This window comes from Ranitomeya imitator, chromosome 1 (assembly GCF_032444005.1).
Source record: "Ranitomeya imitator isolate aRanImi1 chromosome 1, aRanImi1.pri, whole genome shotgun sequence".
NCBI lineage: Eukaryota > Metazoa > Chordata > Amphibia > Anura > Dendrobatidae > Ranitomeya > Ranitomeya imitator.
This window is the reverse complement of record NC_091282.1, coordinates 1,197,444,510-1,197,461,766: the sequence shown is the minus strand read 5'-3', so window position 1 is coordinate 1,197,461,766 and position 17,257 is coordinate 1,197,444,510. Positions and strand designations below refer to the sequence as shown.

At 43.4% G+C, this 17,257-nt stretch overlaps 1 protein-coding gene across 1 annotated transcript in view; it reads right to left on the bottom strand.

Annotated features, from left to right (window-relative positions):
• MXD4 (MAX dimerization protein 4) overlaps positions 1-15,088 on the bottom strand; it is an 85,734-nt gene extending 70,646 nt beyond the window's left edge. The window contains exons 1-2 of the mRNA XM_069744876.1: positions 14,827-15,088; positions 10,114-10,213 (exon numbers count right to left, since the gene is read on the bottom strand). Of these exons, the coding sequence (XP_069600977.1) occupies positions 10,114-10,213; positions 14,827-14,890 (164 nt within the window). The 5' untranslated portion in view covers positions 14,891-15,088. The remainder of the gene's footprint in view (positions 1-10,113; positions 10,214-14,826) is intronic.
• Positions 15,089-17,257: the final 2,169 nt, after the last annotated feature.

The window sequence follows — 17,257 nt, the reverse complement described above, 5'->3', positions numbered from 1 at the left end:
GATACGACAGCGACCATTCTATTTTTTAGGTTGCTTGAATTTTGCTTTTTAAAAAAGGGATAGTTCCCTTTAGTCATCTCCTAATAAGTCGGTGAGACACGTCTGACGTTAGGCATGACCTCTACCAATCCCTGAAATCTCCATTGACATTCCTGTGCCCCAACAGTCATCATGATAGGACAGCCCTAAAGAGCATTTTATAGGTAAACCCCTTCCTTTATTCACAATTTTAAGCCAAAATCTACTTAGTTGAAATGGTACTGTTCTCCTGAATCCGGCGTTGTTTTTCTTTTGTTCCTGCGCCTCTCCGTTCCTGAGATACGGCCCCTTATTTCCTAGGGTCTTTTTAGCCAATCGAGCATGGTCCTCAAGAACACGCCCACACTTGGAGACCACGCCTACTTAGATAAAACCAGATTTACATACAGGAAACAGAGGGCCGTATGTCAGGAATGGAGAGGCGCAGGAACAAAAGAAAAACAGCGCCGGATTCAGGAGAACAGCGGCATTTACATCAGGTAAGAAACATATTACATATTTATGGTAACTAACAATTCCTTTAAGAAATGAAAGCTGAGCTCTGATTGGGAAACAAAGATAGTTATTCTTTTAGACAGTTTTGATAAATGAGGCCTGCATTTCTTATTTTATTACTCCTTCAAGAACAAATTATGTATTATTATATGGAGAAAAACATTCTATGTTTAATACAGGACGAATGTGACGTCCACCTAGAGCTGATATACGGTCACGTCTGCAGTCATCTGGTGGACACCTGCTGTTTTAGAAGCTCGGTGGAAATGTTACCACAACAAAGGAGCTGAACAAAATGTTCGTGTCACGCTGAATGACCTGTAACGCTGCCCAGCGAACATGTGAAAGAGTGGAGGAGTAATGTCATCTCGCTGGCTGCACTGGGCGGTCAGGGACTTTAATGCTGCTGCAAAATGCCTATTTATGTGAACCCTAGGCATATACAGCAGCAACAATCTGCTGAAAAATAGCAACATCAGCCTCAACAGACGCAATCTCAGTCAGGAAATATTCATATTTTAATATTTAGTGTTTAACTTTTACATAGTTTTTTTGTAAAAGGGTAATGCTAGCAGGGCTTGGATTGGATAAGTGGATTCCTTTGTTTTGATTACTTGGAGAACATGGTAGCCATTGACAGTGGGATGTAAGGGGTATTCCCATCTCCAAGATCCTATCCAAATATGTAGTAGGTGTAATAATAAAAATGTTAGTAAATACCTCCAATTAGAAATGTAGTATAGTTCTTCTGATCAGCTATATCACTTACATCATGTGCAAGGCATCCCAGTAGCTTAAGTATCCATGGTTACAACCACTAACTGCCACTATACGAGTTGTCGTAGCCATAGATACCTAAGCTACTGCAATGCCCTGCACATGAGATAAGTAACATAGCTAATCAGAAGAACTATGCAACATTTCTAGGTGCAGGTATTTGCTCATATAATCATTATTAAACCTACTACATAGGATTTTGGAGCTGAGAATACCTCTTTAACAGCCGAGATCACAGCCTTTGGATTCACATCACTATTCATTGTGTTAGTTGCACTGTTTCTTTACAGTTGGCTTCATCCTTTGTAAATGTAGGTCGTGGTACCAAGAGGGTTAATAAGGACATTAATAATAGGGGACATACAACCCCTGGCAAAAAATTATGGAATCAGCGGTATTGGAGGATGTTCATTCAGTTGTTTAATTTTGTAGAAAAAAAAGCAGATCACAGACAAGGCACAAAACTAAAGTAATTTCAAATGGCAACTTTCTGGCTTTAATAAACAAATCAAGAACAAAAAATGTGGTAGTCAGTAATGGTTACTTTTTTTAAATCAAGCATAGGGGAAAAATTATGGAATCACTCAATTCTGAGGAAAAAATTATGGAATCACCCTGTAAATTTTCATACCCAAAAATAACACCTGCATCAAATTAGATCTGCTCGTTAGTCTACATCTAAAAAGCAGTGATCACACCTTGGAGAGCTGTTGCACACAGTGGACTGACATGAATCATGGCTCCAACATGAGAGATGTCAATTGAAACAAAGGAGAGGATTATCAAACTCTTAAAAGAGGGTAAATAATCACGCAATGTTGCAAAAGATGTTGGTTGTTCACAGTCAACTGTGTCTAAAATCTGGACCAAATACAAACAACATGGGAAGGTTGTTAAAGGCAAACATACTGGCAGACCAAGGAAGACATCAAAGCATCAAGACCGGAAACTTAAAGCAATGTCTCCAAAACAGGAAATGCACAACAAAACAAATGAGAAACGAATGGGAGGAAACTGGAGTCAACGTCTGTGACCGAACTGTAAGAAACCACCTAAAGGAAATGGGATTTACATACAGAAAAGCTAAACGAAAGCCATCATCAACACCTAAACAGAAAAAAAACAAGGTTACAATGGGCTAAGGAAAAACAATCGTGGACTGTGGATGACTGGATGAAAGTCATATTCAGTGATGAATTGCGAATCTGCATTAGGCAAGGTGATGATGCTGGAACTTTTGTTTGGTGCCGTTCCAATGAGATTTATAAAGATGACTGCCTGAAGAGAACATGCACATTTCCACAGTCATTGATGATATGGGGCTGCATGTCAGGTAAAGGCACTGGGGAGATGGCTGTCAAGTTTATGTTGATATTTTGGACACTTTTCTTATCCCATCAATTGAAAGGATGTTTGGGGATGATGAAATCATTTTTCAAGATGATAATGCATCCTGCCATAGAGCAAAAACTGTGCAAACATTCCTTGAAAAAAGACACATAAGGTCAATGTCATGGCCTGCAAATGGTCCGGATCTCAATCCAATTTAAAATCTTTGGTGGAAGTTGTAGAAAATGGTCCATGACAAGGCTCCAACCTGCAAAGCTGATCTGGCAACAGCAACCAGAGAAAGTTGGAGCCAGATTGATGAAGAGTCCTGTGTGACAATCATTAAGTCCAGGCCTCAGAGACTGCAAGCTGTAATAAAAGCCAGAGGTGGTGCAACAAAATACTAGTGATGTGCTGGAGTGGTTTTTTTTGTTTGTTTTTCATGATTCCATAATGTTTTCCTCAGAATTTAGTGATTCCATAATTTTTCCCTATGGTTGGTTAAAAAAAGTAACCATTACTGACTACCACATTTTTTGTTCTTGATTTCTTTTAGTGTTTCTTAAAGCCAGAAAGTTGCCATTTGAAATGACTTTAGTTTTGTGCCTTGTCTGTGATCTGCTTTTTTTCTACAAAATGAAACAACTGAATGAACATCCTCCAAGGCCGGTGATTCCATAATTTTTGCCATGGGTTGTATATGTTAGATTAAAAAAAAAAAGAAACAAAAAAAATGCACTTTACTTACAGTCACTGGGCCGTGTGCTGATCCCAGTGACCGGTATTGGCTCTGGCGCTGACATCATGTCGACAATCAGTGAGCTCAGCATCTTTGCTGATGTAGACGGAATGTCCTGCTCAGTATCGCTGAGCTCACTGATTGGCTGCAGCGCTGTTGACGTGCTGTCATCGCTGCAGCCAATACCAGACACCAGGAGCGGTTTGTTTTCTTATAACAAACTGCACCCAGGGACCAACCCTTTAGGCCCTTTCACAGCTATGTAATAACTAGGACCAGCTCTACTGATTTTTTTTTTTTTTTAATATAGAAATTTGGCTACTGGCCACAAATAACCACAGCATGAGCGGCTGTGGTTTGTGCATGCCTGCTTTATATTGACAACTGGGTGTTACCATTCAGCTCAAAAGGTAGAAGAGAGAACGAGAGAATCTGCCATCTTGGACCTAATTCTAAAAGGAAAGACAGAGCTAGGAAATTACAGGCCAGTGAGCCTTACTTCTACACCAGGAAAGATACATGAACAAATTATTAAACAGTATGTATGCAAGTACATGGATAAGAATACAGTAATTAACCAGAGCCAGCATGGGTTTATGGCAAACAAGTCATGCCAGACTACTCTAATTTCCTTCTATGATGGAATCACTGACTGGGTGAATTAGGGAAATGTGGTAGATATAGTATAGCTCAACTTCAGCAAAGCATTTGATAAAGTATTATTATTAAGTACTATCCTTCGTGAAAAAGTGACAAAATATGGGATTGACAAGGCTACAGTGGATTCATAACTGGCTCAGTGATCGTACTCAAAGAGTGGCAATAAATGGTTGCACATCCAATTGGAAAAGTGTTTGCAGTGGAGTACCACAAGGCTCTGTCCTGGCCCCAGTGTTCTTCAACACTTTTAGAAATGATCTAGATACGGGAACTGAAGGTAAACTGATTTGGAGATGATGCAAAGCTAGGAGGGATAGCTAACACTAGAGAAGAAGGAGAAGGGTTTTGGAAGGATCTAGATAAGCTTGAGCAATGGGCAGCGACTAACAGAACAGTATTTAACAGGGAGAAATGCAAGAATCAACATCTGGGCGAGAAAAACGAAAATTACATCTCCAGAAGGGGAGAAGTAGAAATAAGCAACAGCAGGTGTGAAAAAGACTTGGGTATACTAATAGATCACAGACTGCACATGAGTCAACAGTGTGATGCAGCAGCAAAAAGGCAAACACAGTTCTAGGATGTATAAAAAGAAGCATAGAGTCTAGATCACGTGAAGTCATTATCCCCCTCTATTCCTCCTTGGTCAGGCCTCATCTGGAATACTGTGTCCAGTTCTGGGCACCACATTTTAAAAGAAACATTGAAAAACTGGAGCAAGTTCAGAGAAGAGCGACCAGGTTGGTGAGTGGACTGCAAAGTATGTCCCACTAGGAGCGGTTAAACGATCCAGGAATGTTTTGCTTGCAAAAAAAGAAAGCTAATAGGAGACTTAATAGCTGTCTACAAATTTCTGAAGGGCTGTCACATTGTAGAAGGATCATCCTCATTCTCATTTGCACAAGGAAAGACTAGAAGCAATAGGATGAAACTGAATGGTAGGAGACACAGATTAGATATTAGAAAAAAACTTTTTGACATTGAGGGTGAGGAATGAGTGGGACAGGCTGCCAGGAGAGGTGGTGAGTTCTCCTTTAATGGAAGTCTAGAAACAGAGGCTGGACAGACATCTGTCTGGGATGATTTAGTGATTCCTGTATTGAGCAGGGGGATGGAAGTCTCTTCCAACTCTACCATTCTGTGATTCTTTACCAGCAGGCAGTGGCGACTCTAGAGGTCGAAGGGCATCGATGCAAAATTTGGACCGGGGCCCCCACCTGCATGTTGGTCAGATGTGTGGGCCATTGTAGCATTCTAGGTCCTATAAAGAAATGTGTGTTCGCCTTCCATAGAATAATGTCCCTGTCCTGGCTCCTTCCAGAAATAATACCCCTCTATCCTGGACCTCATGCAATAACAGTATCCACCATCCTGTGCCCCTTCCTATAATAACGTCCCATCCTGTGCCCCTTCCAGTAATAATGTCCCCCGTCCTGGTCCTATCCTATAACAATGTCACCCATCTGGGGCCCCTCCCTGGTATAATGTCCCGATCTCTGCGACTGATGTCTCGGGAGCCGATGAAGAACATGATAGATGATGGGAAGTGAGAATGTCAGAAGTCCTCAAAAACTAGGAATCATAAAAGGACAGAACAAAAAATACCGAATGTAGAGTAAATACAAAAAAAAAAATGTCCTAATGTTTAATTAAAGGTTGAGGGGAAAAAAGAACTGCAGCAGCGATACCAAAGAAAATAATTGAAAACCCTATTGAGAAAAAATCTGGCTACAATCCTTGGGAAGAGTGGGGGCTTCAGAGGACGCGATTTGGAGTCACACTACGCACTTGTTACACTATGAAAAACTTTCTTTCATTTAAAGGGTCCGTTCGAAAAGTTTTAGCTGATCACTGCAAATCCTACACACTGAATTCCAATGGTTTGGAACTTGATAATTAGCAGAATTAATCCATCAGGAGCTGAAATCCTGAAAGGAAAAACAATGTAGTTTCGCACACGGAGTCTTTTTCAGGCGGATTGTAGCCCCTTTAAAATGAACATGGTGCAGAGCAACTTCAAAATGATGGATTTTAACAGCTTCAGGATTCGGTGGGTTAAAAGACGCGACAAGATCATTCTTTGTGGGGGCTTTCGATGGCAGCTATGGGGGTCTTTAAGAGACACCAAGCTGCCATGGTACTCTGCATTTCCATCAGTGATTGCATCTAAATGGTGAAACGGCAGCGAGCTGAGTAAGCTCGGGTCACTGCTGATACAGAAGCCGGCAGTGTAACACAGCCGACCCCAGGGCGAATGTAGTAGTAAATCCATTTATCCACCTATGTTAAGAACGGGGCGGGGGAGGGGGGGTGACGTAAGGGAATAGACATATTTACTCCGTAGCAACCCCTTTAAATAATTTAGTGTTGGTAGTGTAGAAAAAGAGCAAGGTCGAGGCATGCCCCCCAATGCACCATTGTCTTCATGCCCAGGGGTCCGGATGGGGAGACCCTCGCGGTCATAAAGTGACAAACTGGATGTGATACTCCTTTAACTTGGAGTTTGAGCTGCAATTCCACAAATAAAGGCAAAAAATAAAACTCTATTTGTGTTGCCCAGACTCATTACACATCGCCCATTGTTTGGTACAGGCCCACACTGCTCCCCTGGGCCCCGCGCCCACCGTACTACACAGGGGTTCTACACTGGAAGCATTATTTATAGAGGAGAATACGGTGTCAAAAAACAAACAGTTACACGATATTATTTTTTTTTACTTTTTATCACTTTATTATGTAGCAATTGAATTACCTAACTCTAAGGCCACTTTCACACGTCCGTCTTTTGTCTCATTTTGTCGATTTTCCCATAGACTTGTATTAGCTTCGGATTGTGGCGGATGGCCGTCCGTTTCATCCGTCGTGCGCTGGATCCGTCGGAAAATAGCGGCCGGCTATGATGGAAGCCTATGGGCGCAGGATCCGTCGCTGACCGTCACACATAGGAATCCAGCGACTTCTCACGTTTTTCCCTCTGAGCATGCCCAGAAGGATTTAAGTCCAGGAAAAAGTCTCAGTCTCTCACGCTCTCTCATCGTCATTACACTGGATGCGTCACACACGTTTTTCACTATTTTCGTAACGTCCGTCGATACGTCATTTTACTACACAACGACGCACAGCAGAAGACGGAAGTGTGAAACAGGCCTAACCCTACACTTCTTGTGTTATCCCTACTCGTAGCCTAACCTTACCATTAACCCTAACCCTGAGCCAAACACGGCCAGGGCTAGAAAAAGTGTAAAAACATAAAAGCAGCTCTCACTAGTGAATGCACTACGTCTTCACCAGCAGAATAGTGAGTGCAGCTCTGGGGTATAATACAGGATGTAACTCAGGATCAGTAATGTATGTATGTATGTACACAGTGACTGCACCAGCAGAATAGTGAGTGCAGCTCTGGAGTATAATACAGGATGTAACTCTGGATCAGTAATGTAATGTATGTACACAGTGACTGCACCAGCAGAATAGTGAGTGCAGCTCTGGGGTATAATACAGGATGTAACTCAGGATCAGTAATGTAATGTATGTACACAGTGACTGCACCAGCAGAATAGTGAGCGCAGCTCTGGGGTATAATACAGGATGTAACTCAGGATCAGTAATGTAATGTATGTACACAGTGACTGCACCAGCAGAATAGTGAGTGCAGCTCTGGGGTATAATACAGGATGTAACTCAGGATCAGTAATGTAATGTATGTACACAGTGACTCCACCAGCAGAATAGTGAGTGCAGCTCTGGGGTATAATACAGGATGTAACTCAGGATCAGTAATGTAATGTATGTACACGGTGACTGCACCAGCAGAATAGTGAGTGCAGCTCTGGAGTATAATACAGGATGTAACTCAGGATCAGTAATGTAATGTATGTACACAGTGACTGCACCAGCAGAATAGTGAGTGCAGCTCTGGGGTATAATACAGGATGTAACTCAGGATCAGTAATGTAATGTATGTACACGGTGACTGCACCAGCAGAATAGTGAGTGCAGCTCTGGAGTATAATACAGGATGTAACTCAGGATCAGTAATGTAATGTATGTACACAGTGACTGCACCAGCAGAATAGTGAGTGCAGCTCTGGGGTATAATACAGGATGTAACTCAGGATCAGTAATGTAATGTATGTACACAGTGACTGCACCAGCAGAATAGTGAGTGCAGCTCTGGGGTATAATACAGGATGTAACTCAGGATCAGTAATGTAATGTATGTACACAGTGACTGCACCAGCAGAATAGTGAGTGCAGCTCTGGGGTATAATACAGGATGTAACTCAGGATCAGTAATGTAATGTATGTACACGGTGACTGCACCAGCAGAATAGTGAGTGCAGCTCTGGAGTATAATACAGGATCTAACTCAGGATCAGTAATGTAATGTATGTACACAGTGACTGCACCAGCAGAATAGTGAGTGCAGCTCTGGGGTATAATACAGGATGTAACTCAGAATCAGTAATGTAATGTATGTACACAGTGACTGCACCAGCAGAATAGTGAGTGCAGCTCTGGGGTATAATACAGGATGTAACTCAGGATCAGTAATGTAATGTATGTACACAGTGACTGCACCAGCAGAATAGTGAGTGCAGCTCTGGGGTATAATACAGGATGTAACTCAGGATCAGTAATGTAATGTATGTACACGGTGACTGCACCAGCAGAATAGTGAGTGCAGCTCTGGAGTATAATACAGGATGTAACTCAGGATCAGTAATGTAATGTATGTACACAGTGACTGCACCAGCAGAATAGTGAGTGCAGCTCTGGGGTAAAACACATGATGAAATCAAGGATGAGAACCCTGGTGTGATCCTCCAAGACTAATACTAACAATAATAAAGTTGTTTTAACGGATCCAAGTGTGAAAAGAAATCAGCTGGCATCTCAGAATCTTTTTTCAAAAATCCTATTATCTCCTTATAGGTAACGATCATGAAACGCGTCGCCACGTTGTTATTAGAGCCGTGAAATTCAGTGTAAATTCTACCCGTGCCACAATGGTGGGAAGCCGCCACATTCAGGCCCTAACCTGCGGTGTCTGTATTCTCCGGGCCACAGATCTGCACCGTGTCACAGCAGCGGCATCTCATGAAAAGTTGCTCACACACTGCGGAAGAAAAGCTGCACCGCGAACTGACCTATGGTGCGGCTCTGCATCTGCTGTATGGCGACCTAAGTTGGGAATGTCAGGCGGATGCAAGGGTAAAACGTGCACGAAATAAAACTGCAAAGCATACGCCAAAGTAATAGGAGAGGAACACAAGGCCGGTACCACTAAGGGAAGTAGTGGCTCTGCGGCGTCAGTGTATGATGTGGGAGCGGCGGGGACGGGTCAGCTGTGCGGAGCGGCGGGGACGGGTCAGCTGCGCGGAGCGGCGGGGACGGGTCAGCTGTGCTGAGCGGTGGGTAAGGGTCAGCTGTGCGGAGTGGCGGGGACGGGTCAGCTGTGCTGAGCGGTGGGTAAGGGTCAGCTGTGCGGAGCACGCAGCAGTACAGATGTGTGCGAGGAGAGGGGACGGCAGGAGTGACAGTGATCGCGGGGACGGGTCAGCTGTGCGGAGCGGCGGGGACGGGTCAGCTGTGCGGAGTGGTGGGGACGGGTCAGCTGTGCGGAGTGGTGGGGAAGGGTCAGCTGTGCCGAGTGCTGGGGAAGGGTCAGCTGTGCGGAGCACGCAGCAGTACAGATGTGTGCGAGGAGAGGGGACGGCAGGAGTGACAGTGATCGCGGGGACGGGTCAGCTGTGCGGAGCGGCGGGGACGGGTCAGCTGTGCGGAGCGGCGGGGACGGGTCAGCTGTGCGGAGCGGCGGGGACAGGTCACCTGTGCGGAGCGGGGGGACGGGTCAGCTGTGCGGAGCGGCAGGGACGGGTCAGCTGTGTGGAGCACGCAGCAGTACAGATGTATGCGAGGAGAGGGGACGGCAGGAGTGACAGTGATGGCGGGGACGGCTCGCAGGCATGGTGTACGCGTGGCAATGTTTATATGGAATCAAAACAGAGCCAAGCCCAGGCACGAAAGATGGCGTCCGCCCAGCACCTCCCTCCCGGGCCTTCTCCAGTTACCTGTTATTCTGGGATTTTCTAGATAGTGAGGCTGCTTTGGTTTTTTTCAAGGAGTAATCACTGTCAAAGGGTAGAATGGACGCGTAGCCGTGTTCTGCTTCTGCAATGAGAGGGGGTGAAGGGGTTAAAAGTGGCAACAACATACAGATGGAGCAGAGCTGAGCGTCACATACCAAGCAGAGCTGTGTGACAGCCGAGTATAGGGCGATACAGGAGCTTGTGTGTGGATGTAGCAGAGCCGAGTATGCAGCTATACAAGAGCTTGTTTGTGGATGTAGCAGAGCCGAGTATGCAGTTATACAAGAGCTTGTGTGTGGATGTAGCAGAGCCGAGTATGCAGCTATACAAGAGCTTGTGTGTGGATGTAGCAGAGCCGAGTATGCGGCATTACAGGAGCTTGTGTGTGGATGTAGCAGAGCCGAGTATGCGGCATTACAGGAGCTTTTGTGTGGATGTAGCAGAGCAGAGTATGCGGCATTACAGAAGCTTGTGTGTGGATGTAGCAGAGCCGAGTATGCAGCTATACAAGAGCTTGTGTGTGGATGTAGCAGAGCCGAGTATGCGGCATTACAGGAGCTTTTGTGTGGATGTAGCAGAGCAGAGTATGCGGCATTACAGAAGCTTGTGTGTGGATGTAGCAGAGCCGAGTATGCGGCATTACAGGAGCTTGTGTGTGGATGTAGCAGAGCAGAGTATGCGGCATTACAGGAGCTTGTGTGTGGATGTAGCAGAGCCGAGTATGCGGCATTACGAGGAGCTTGTGTGTGGATGTGGCAGAGCCGAGTATGTGGCTTTACTAGCGTTTGTTTGTGCATTTACAGACAGGAGTCGCTGGCTTTGTTTGTGGATGTAGCAGAGCTGAGTACGCGGCTTTGAAATCGATTATTTGTGCATGTCGCAGCGCGGATTCTGTGGACGCGGCAGTAATGGCAGAGCGGGCTGCAGATGTGGAGGTGTTGAATTTGGAGCATGTCACACGCTGCATAGTTGAGGCTGACTATGTGCTGTAGCGGAGCTGGCGGCTGCGCAATACGCGAGCTTCTGAATGCAGCAGAGCCCATCATGTTGCTGCTCCTGAGCAGAACCCCTGGTTGCAGCTGATGTGAGTGTGTGAACTCGGCTGCCCTGAGTGTGTTATGTGCCATCTCCATAGGAACAGCAGATAAGAGGAGGTTATCTGGCTGCACAAACAATGGAATCCCAAAGCAAACACACTCAGCTCTGCTACATGTGTCAGCCTCCTCCTCTCAGGGCTGAGCTCCCCTCCTGCATGTGTCAGCTGCTCTGACAGCGGTGATCTCAGTGCTGACAGGAGCAGGTCCCAGAGTGACAGCACATACATGTACCGTGCGGAGCCGCACACGCCGCCATGGTGCACGCGTGACGGGCGTGCAGCGCTGCCTCTGCACAATATATATATCTGTAATAATGGCGGAATATATGGACTCTGCACATATCTGTACCGTGGCGACTATATACTGTCACTGCAAGATCCTCCGCACTGGTGAGAACACGCAACCTGCGCCATTATATATATACACAATGTGTGCAAAGCCTGTATATACACCAGTGACGCACCGTATATATAGCTATACGGTACTGATGTAGACAGACAGCACTGTATAGAAATTGTTACATATAAATGCAAATATATACGGTATATAATAAACTAATAAGATATTTATGCACATGTTCATACAAAAAAATAGTATGAAAGTGCTAAATATACACTTAGAATAAAGTGCATCAAGATGGCGCAGAACGTGCAGAGCGACATCCTCACGGCACCACAGTACATATACGGAGACACCAATGGAGATATATATACACACACACACCTCTATGTATAACAATGATATATATATATATACACATATGTAAAGAAATAAATAACATACAAATTAGAAAGTGGTGTGTGTGGTGTTTACATGTATATGTGTGCAGATCGCACAGAGCAGGGATATACTGACAGTACATGTACACAGACAGCAAAGTGCGTGTATATATATATATTATACACAAATATAAAGAAACAATATGGAATAACATGCAAAGTAGCGCATGTGCTCCTAACATGTTTACACAGTGCATATTAGTGCAAAGTGTCTGTATCCAGGAAACACTGTGTGTACAGCTATATCATGACAGTACAGAGGGTGTATATATATATATATATACACTCTGCACACACACAGCGGTATACAGGGGCCAGGTATACAGCTATATACTGACAGTACAGAGGGTGTATATATATATATATATATATATATATACTCTGCACACACAGCGGTATACAGAGGCCAGGTATACAGCTATATACTGACAGTACAGAGGGTGTATATATATATATATACACTCTGCACACACACAGCGGTATACAGAGGCCAGGTATACAGCTATATACTGACAGTACAGAGGGTGTATATATATATATATATATATATACTCTGCACACACAGCGGTATACAGAGGCCAGGTATACAGCTATATACTGACAGTACAGAGGGTGTATATATATATATATATATATATACTCTGCACACACAGCGGTATACAGAGGCCAGGTATACAGCTATATACTGACAGTACAGAGGGTGTATATATATATATATATATATATACTCTGCACACACAGCGGTATACAGAGGCCAGGTATACAGCTATATACTGACAGTACAGAGGGTGTATATATATATATATATATATATATATATATATATATATATATATATATATATATATATATATATATATATATATATATATATATATATATACTCTGCACACACAGCGGTATACAGAGGCCGGGTATACAGCTATATACTGACAGTACAGAGGTTGTATATATATATATATATACTCTGCACACACACAGCGGTATACAGAGGCCGGGTATACAGCTATATACTGACAGTACACAGGGTGTATATATATATATATATATATATATATATATATATATATATATATATACTCTGCACACACACAGCGGTATACAGAGGCCGGGTATACAGCTATACACTGACAGTACAGAGGGTGTATATATATATATACTCTGCACACACACAGCGGTATACAGAGGCCGGGTATACAGCTATACACTGACAGTACAGAGGGTGTATATATATATATACTCTGCACACACACAGCGGTATACAGAGGCCGGGTATACAGCTATATACTGACAGTACAGAGGGTGTATATATATATATATATATATATATATATATATATATATATATATATACAGAGGCCGGGTATACAGCTATATACTGACAGTGCAGAGGGTATATATACTCTGCACACACAGCGGTATACAGAAGCCGGGTATACAGCTATATACTGACAGTACAGAGGGTGTAATATATATATACTCTGCACACACACACGGTATACAGAGGCCGGGTATACAGCTATATACTGACAGTGCAGAGGGTATATATACTCTGCACACACAGCGGTATACAGAGGCCGGGTATACAGCTATATACTGACAGTACAGAGGGTGTATATATATATACTCTGCACACACACACGGTATACAGAGGCCGGGTATACAGCTATATACTGACAGTACAGAAGGTGTATATATATATATATACTCTGCACACACACACGGTATACAGAGGCCGGGTGTACAGCTATATACTGACAGTACAGAGGGTGTATATATATATATACTCTGCACACACACAGCGGTATACAGAGGCCGGGTATACAGCTATATACTGACAGTACAGAGGGTGTATATATATACACACACAGCGGTATACAGAGGCCGGATATACAGCTATATACTGACAGTACAGAGGGTGTATATATATATATATATACACTCTGCACACACACACGGTATACAGAGGCCAGGTATACAGCTATATACTGACAGTACAGAGGGTGTATATATATATATATACTCTGCACACACACAGCGGTATACAGAGGCCGGGTATACAGCTATATACTGACAGTACAGAGGGTGTATATATATATATATATATATATATATATATACTCTGCACACACACAGCGGTATACAGAGGCCGGGTATACAGCTATATACTGACAGTACAGAGGGTGTATATATATATACTCTGCACACACAGCGGTATACAGAGGCCGGGTATACAGCTATATACTGACAGTACAGAGGGTGTATATATATATATATATACTCTGCACACACACAGCGGTATACAGAGGCCGGATATACAGCTATATACTGACAGTACAGAGGGTGTGTATATATATATATATATATATACTCTGCACACACACACGGTATACAGAGGCCGGGTATACAGCTATATACTGACAGTACAGAGGGTGTATATATATATATACACTCTGCACACACACACGGTATACAGAGGCCGGGTATACAGCTATATACTGACAGTACAGAGGGTGTATATATATATATACACTCTGCACACACACACGGTATACAGAGGCCGGGTATACAGCTATATACTGACAGTACAGAGGGTGTATATATATATATATATATATACACTCTGCACACACACACGGTATACAGAGGCCGGGTATACAGCTATATACTGACAGTACAGAGGGTGTATATATATATACTCTGCACACACACACGGTATACAGAGGCCGGGTATACAGCTATCCGCACAGTGCAGTGAGGCCGCGCACCATTACCGCACGGTGTGTACACGCTCCAGCACCCGGTGCCCTGGCACATACCTCGGTCTCTTCTCTCCAGGTATTCGGCCGCCTCCAGGAGGATGAGCAGAGAGTTCAGCTCCATGCTTCACTATACAAATATATGTCTATAGGATAGAATGGAAAAGTAGATCTCAGGAAATCCGTGCGCGTCGCCCCGGGCAGGAGAGGGACGAATCAAAACAAGACGAAGTGGGACGAACTACAAGGAGTTCAGGCGCTTCGGGGACTTCTTAGTCCATATAAAGGTGAAAGCAGCTTGGTTTGACATACGCTGATGGACGGGGAAGTCAACCAATAGGCGAGCGGGAAATACAGAAAGGCGTAGTTTTTTAGTTTGTCGTAGCCAATAGGAAAGCATTATGTAAGGGTAGGGGGCGGGGCAAAGCAAAGGGAGGAGCGTAGCGGGGAATGTTGACAGATCCCAATCAAGGGATGGTAACGATTGAGATGCCGAAGCTTAGCAACAACTAGAGAAGCCGCGCCCACCTGAAGCGGGATTGGATATATTTATGCATGTTAAGTAGGTGCTTAACGTTGATTGGTCATGTACAGTGACTGTGACAGCGGGGATGCTCGGCGATGCGCTGACCAATAGGAGGCGTTGAACTTGACGTTGCTGAGGAAGAGAAAAGTTTAAAGGGAGAGAGGAAAAAAAAAAAAAAAAACCATAACACACACACACGGGGACCTGACCTGTTTAGGGACTGTAGGCAAAGACAGTGACCAACGGAAAAACGAAACATTTTTGTGTTTTCCATCTTGTATGATCCCTGGGCAATTATCATGTATAGTTTATTAATGACAGAGATATCAGCGTGCTATTATAGTGTAGGCCTCGCCATTACTCTTTATACAATGACACTGGGCCTCATTTATCAAAACTATCTGTGTTTGTCATAGAAACCAATCAGCGATCAGCTTTCATTTCATTAAAAGCTCTGGTAACGTGAAAGCTGCGTTCTGATTGGTCATTTTTTGAGCAACAAAGACCGTGAAGGTGCAAAATAGAAAGCGGACCGCCATTTTTTTCCCTTAGTCTCTCCGCTTAAAATAAAGACAACTAGAAGACCACTATAGTCAGATAAATGGTGCTGCGGCATCGCCGTACATAGTAGAAGCGATCAGACGATCGCAGCTTCAAGGGGACTAACAAACACAGTGAAAAGTGAAAAAAAACTACACATATGTGGTATCACTGCATTCAGAAAAGTCAGATCTAGCAAAATATTAAAATAATTTACCCGATCGGTAAACACCGTGAACGGAAAACATTAAAAAAAAAGCCAAAATTTAATTTTTGGGGGTAGCTACAACACCATAAAAAATGCCGGAACAAGTGATGAAAACATCACATCTGTCCCAAAATGGTATCACTAAAAACGTTGTCTCGCCCTGTAAAAAATAAGCCGTCACACGGCTCCATCGACCAAAAAATGAAAATGTTACTGGACTTGGAAAATGGCGACACAACCCCCGAAAAATGTATTTTTCAAACTTCTGATTTTTTATTCAGCACTAAAATAATTTTAAAAAACTGGACATGTTTGGCATCGCCGTCATCGTACTGATGAGAAGAATCATTTTACACGGTCACTTTTATCGCACAATGTACGCCGTATAAACAATTCCCCAAAAACAATGTCGGAATTGCATTTTTTTTCATAATCTCCCCCGGTTGGATTTTTTTCCCCCCTTTTCCAGTACACTATATGGTAAAATGAATGGTGTCATTCAAAAGTACAACATGTCCCACAAAAAAAAAAACAAGCCCTCACATGGCCATATTGACAGAAAAATAAAAAAAAGTTATGGCTCTGGCAAGAAGGGAAGGGGAAAAAAATGAAAATGCAAAAATGGAAATGGGCCATTTTGTGAAGGGGTTAAAGGGTTATTCCCAAAATAGTAAGTTATCTCTTACCTTTAGGGTATAGGAATAACTTACTGATCACTGGGGTTCGGATCACTGGGACCCCCTGTAATCCTGAGTATGGCGCTCTGTAAGGGTATGTGCACACGTCAGGATTTTTAGCGTTTTTTTTTTGTGGAATTTCGCCATAAATACGCTATAAATCCGGTAAAAAAAATGCTAACATCATGCATCCTATCTTTTAGAATGCATTCCGCATTTTTTGTGCAGATGTTAGCGTTTTTTTCCGCAAAAGAAACGCATACCGCAAAAAATCCGGACATGCTCTATCTTTTTCCGGATTTTTTGCGGATTTCCTATCAAAAAGGACATTCCGGAAAAAAAAAAAAAATCTAAAAAAATCCACGCAAAAAACGCGCAAATTCCGAGAGAAATCCGCGCGAAAAAAGAACGCGGATTTCTGGCAGAATTCTCAGGATTTTGTCAGGAAAAAATCCTGACGTGTGCACATACCCTGACACAGGAACCTGGTTCTCCAGTGGAGTTGGGGTGTACGTGGTCGACCCCCCCCCCCCCCCCCAT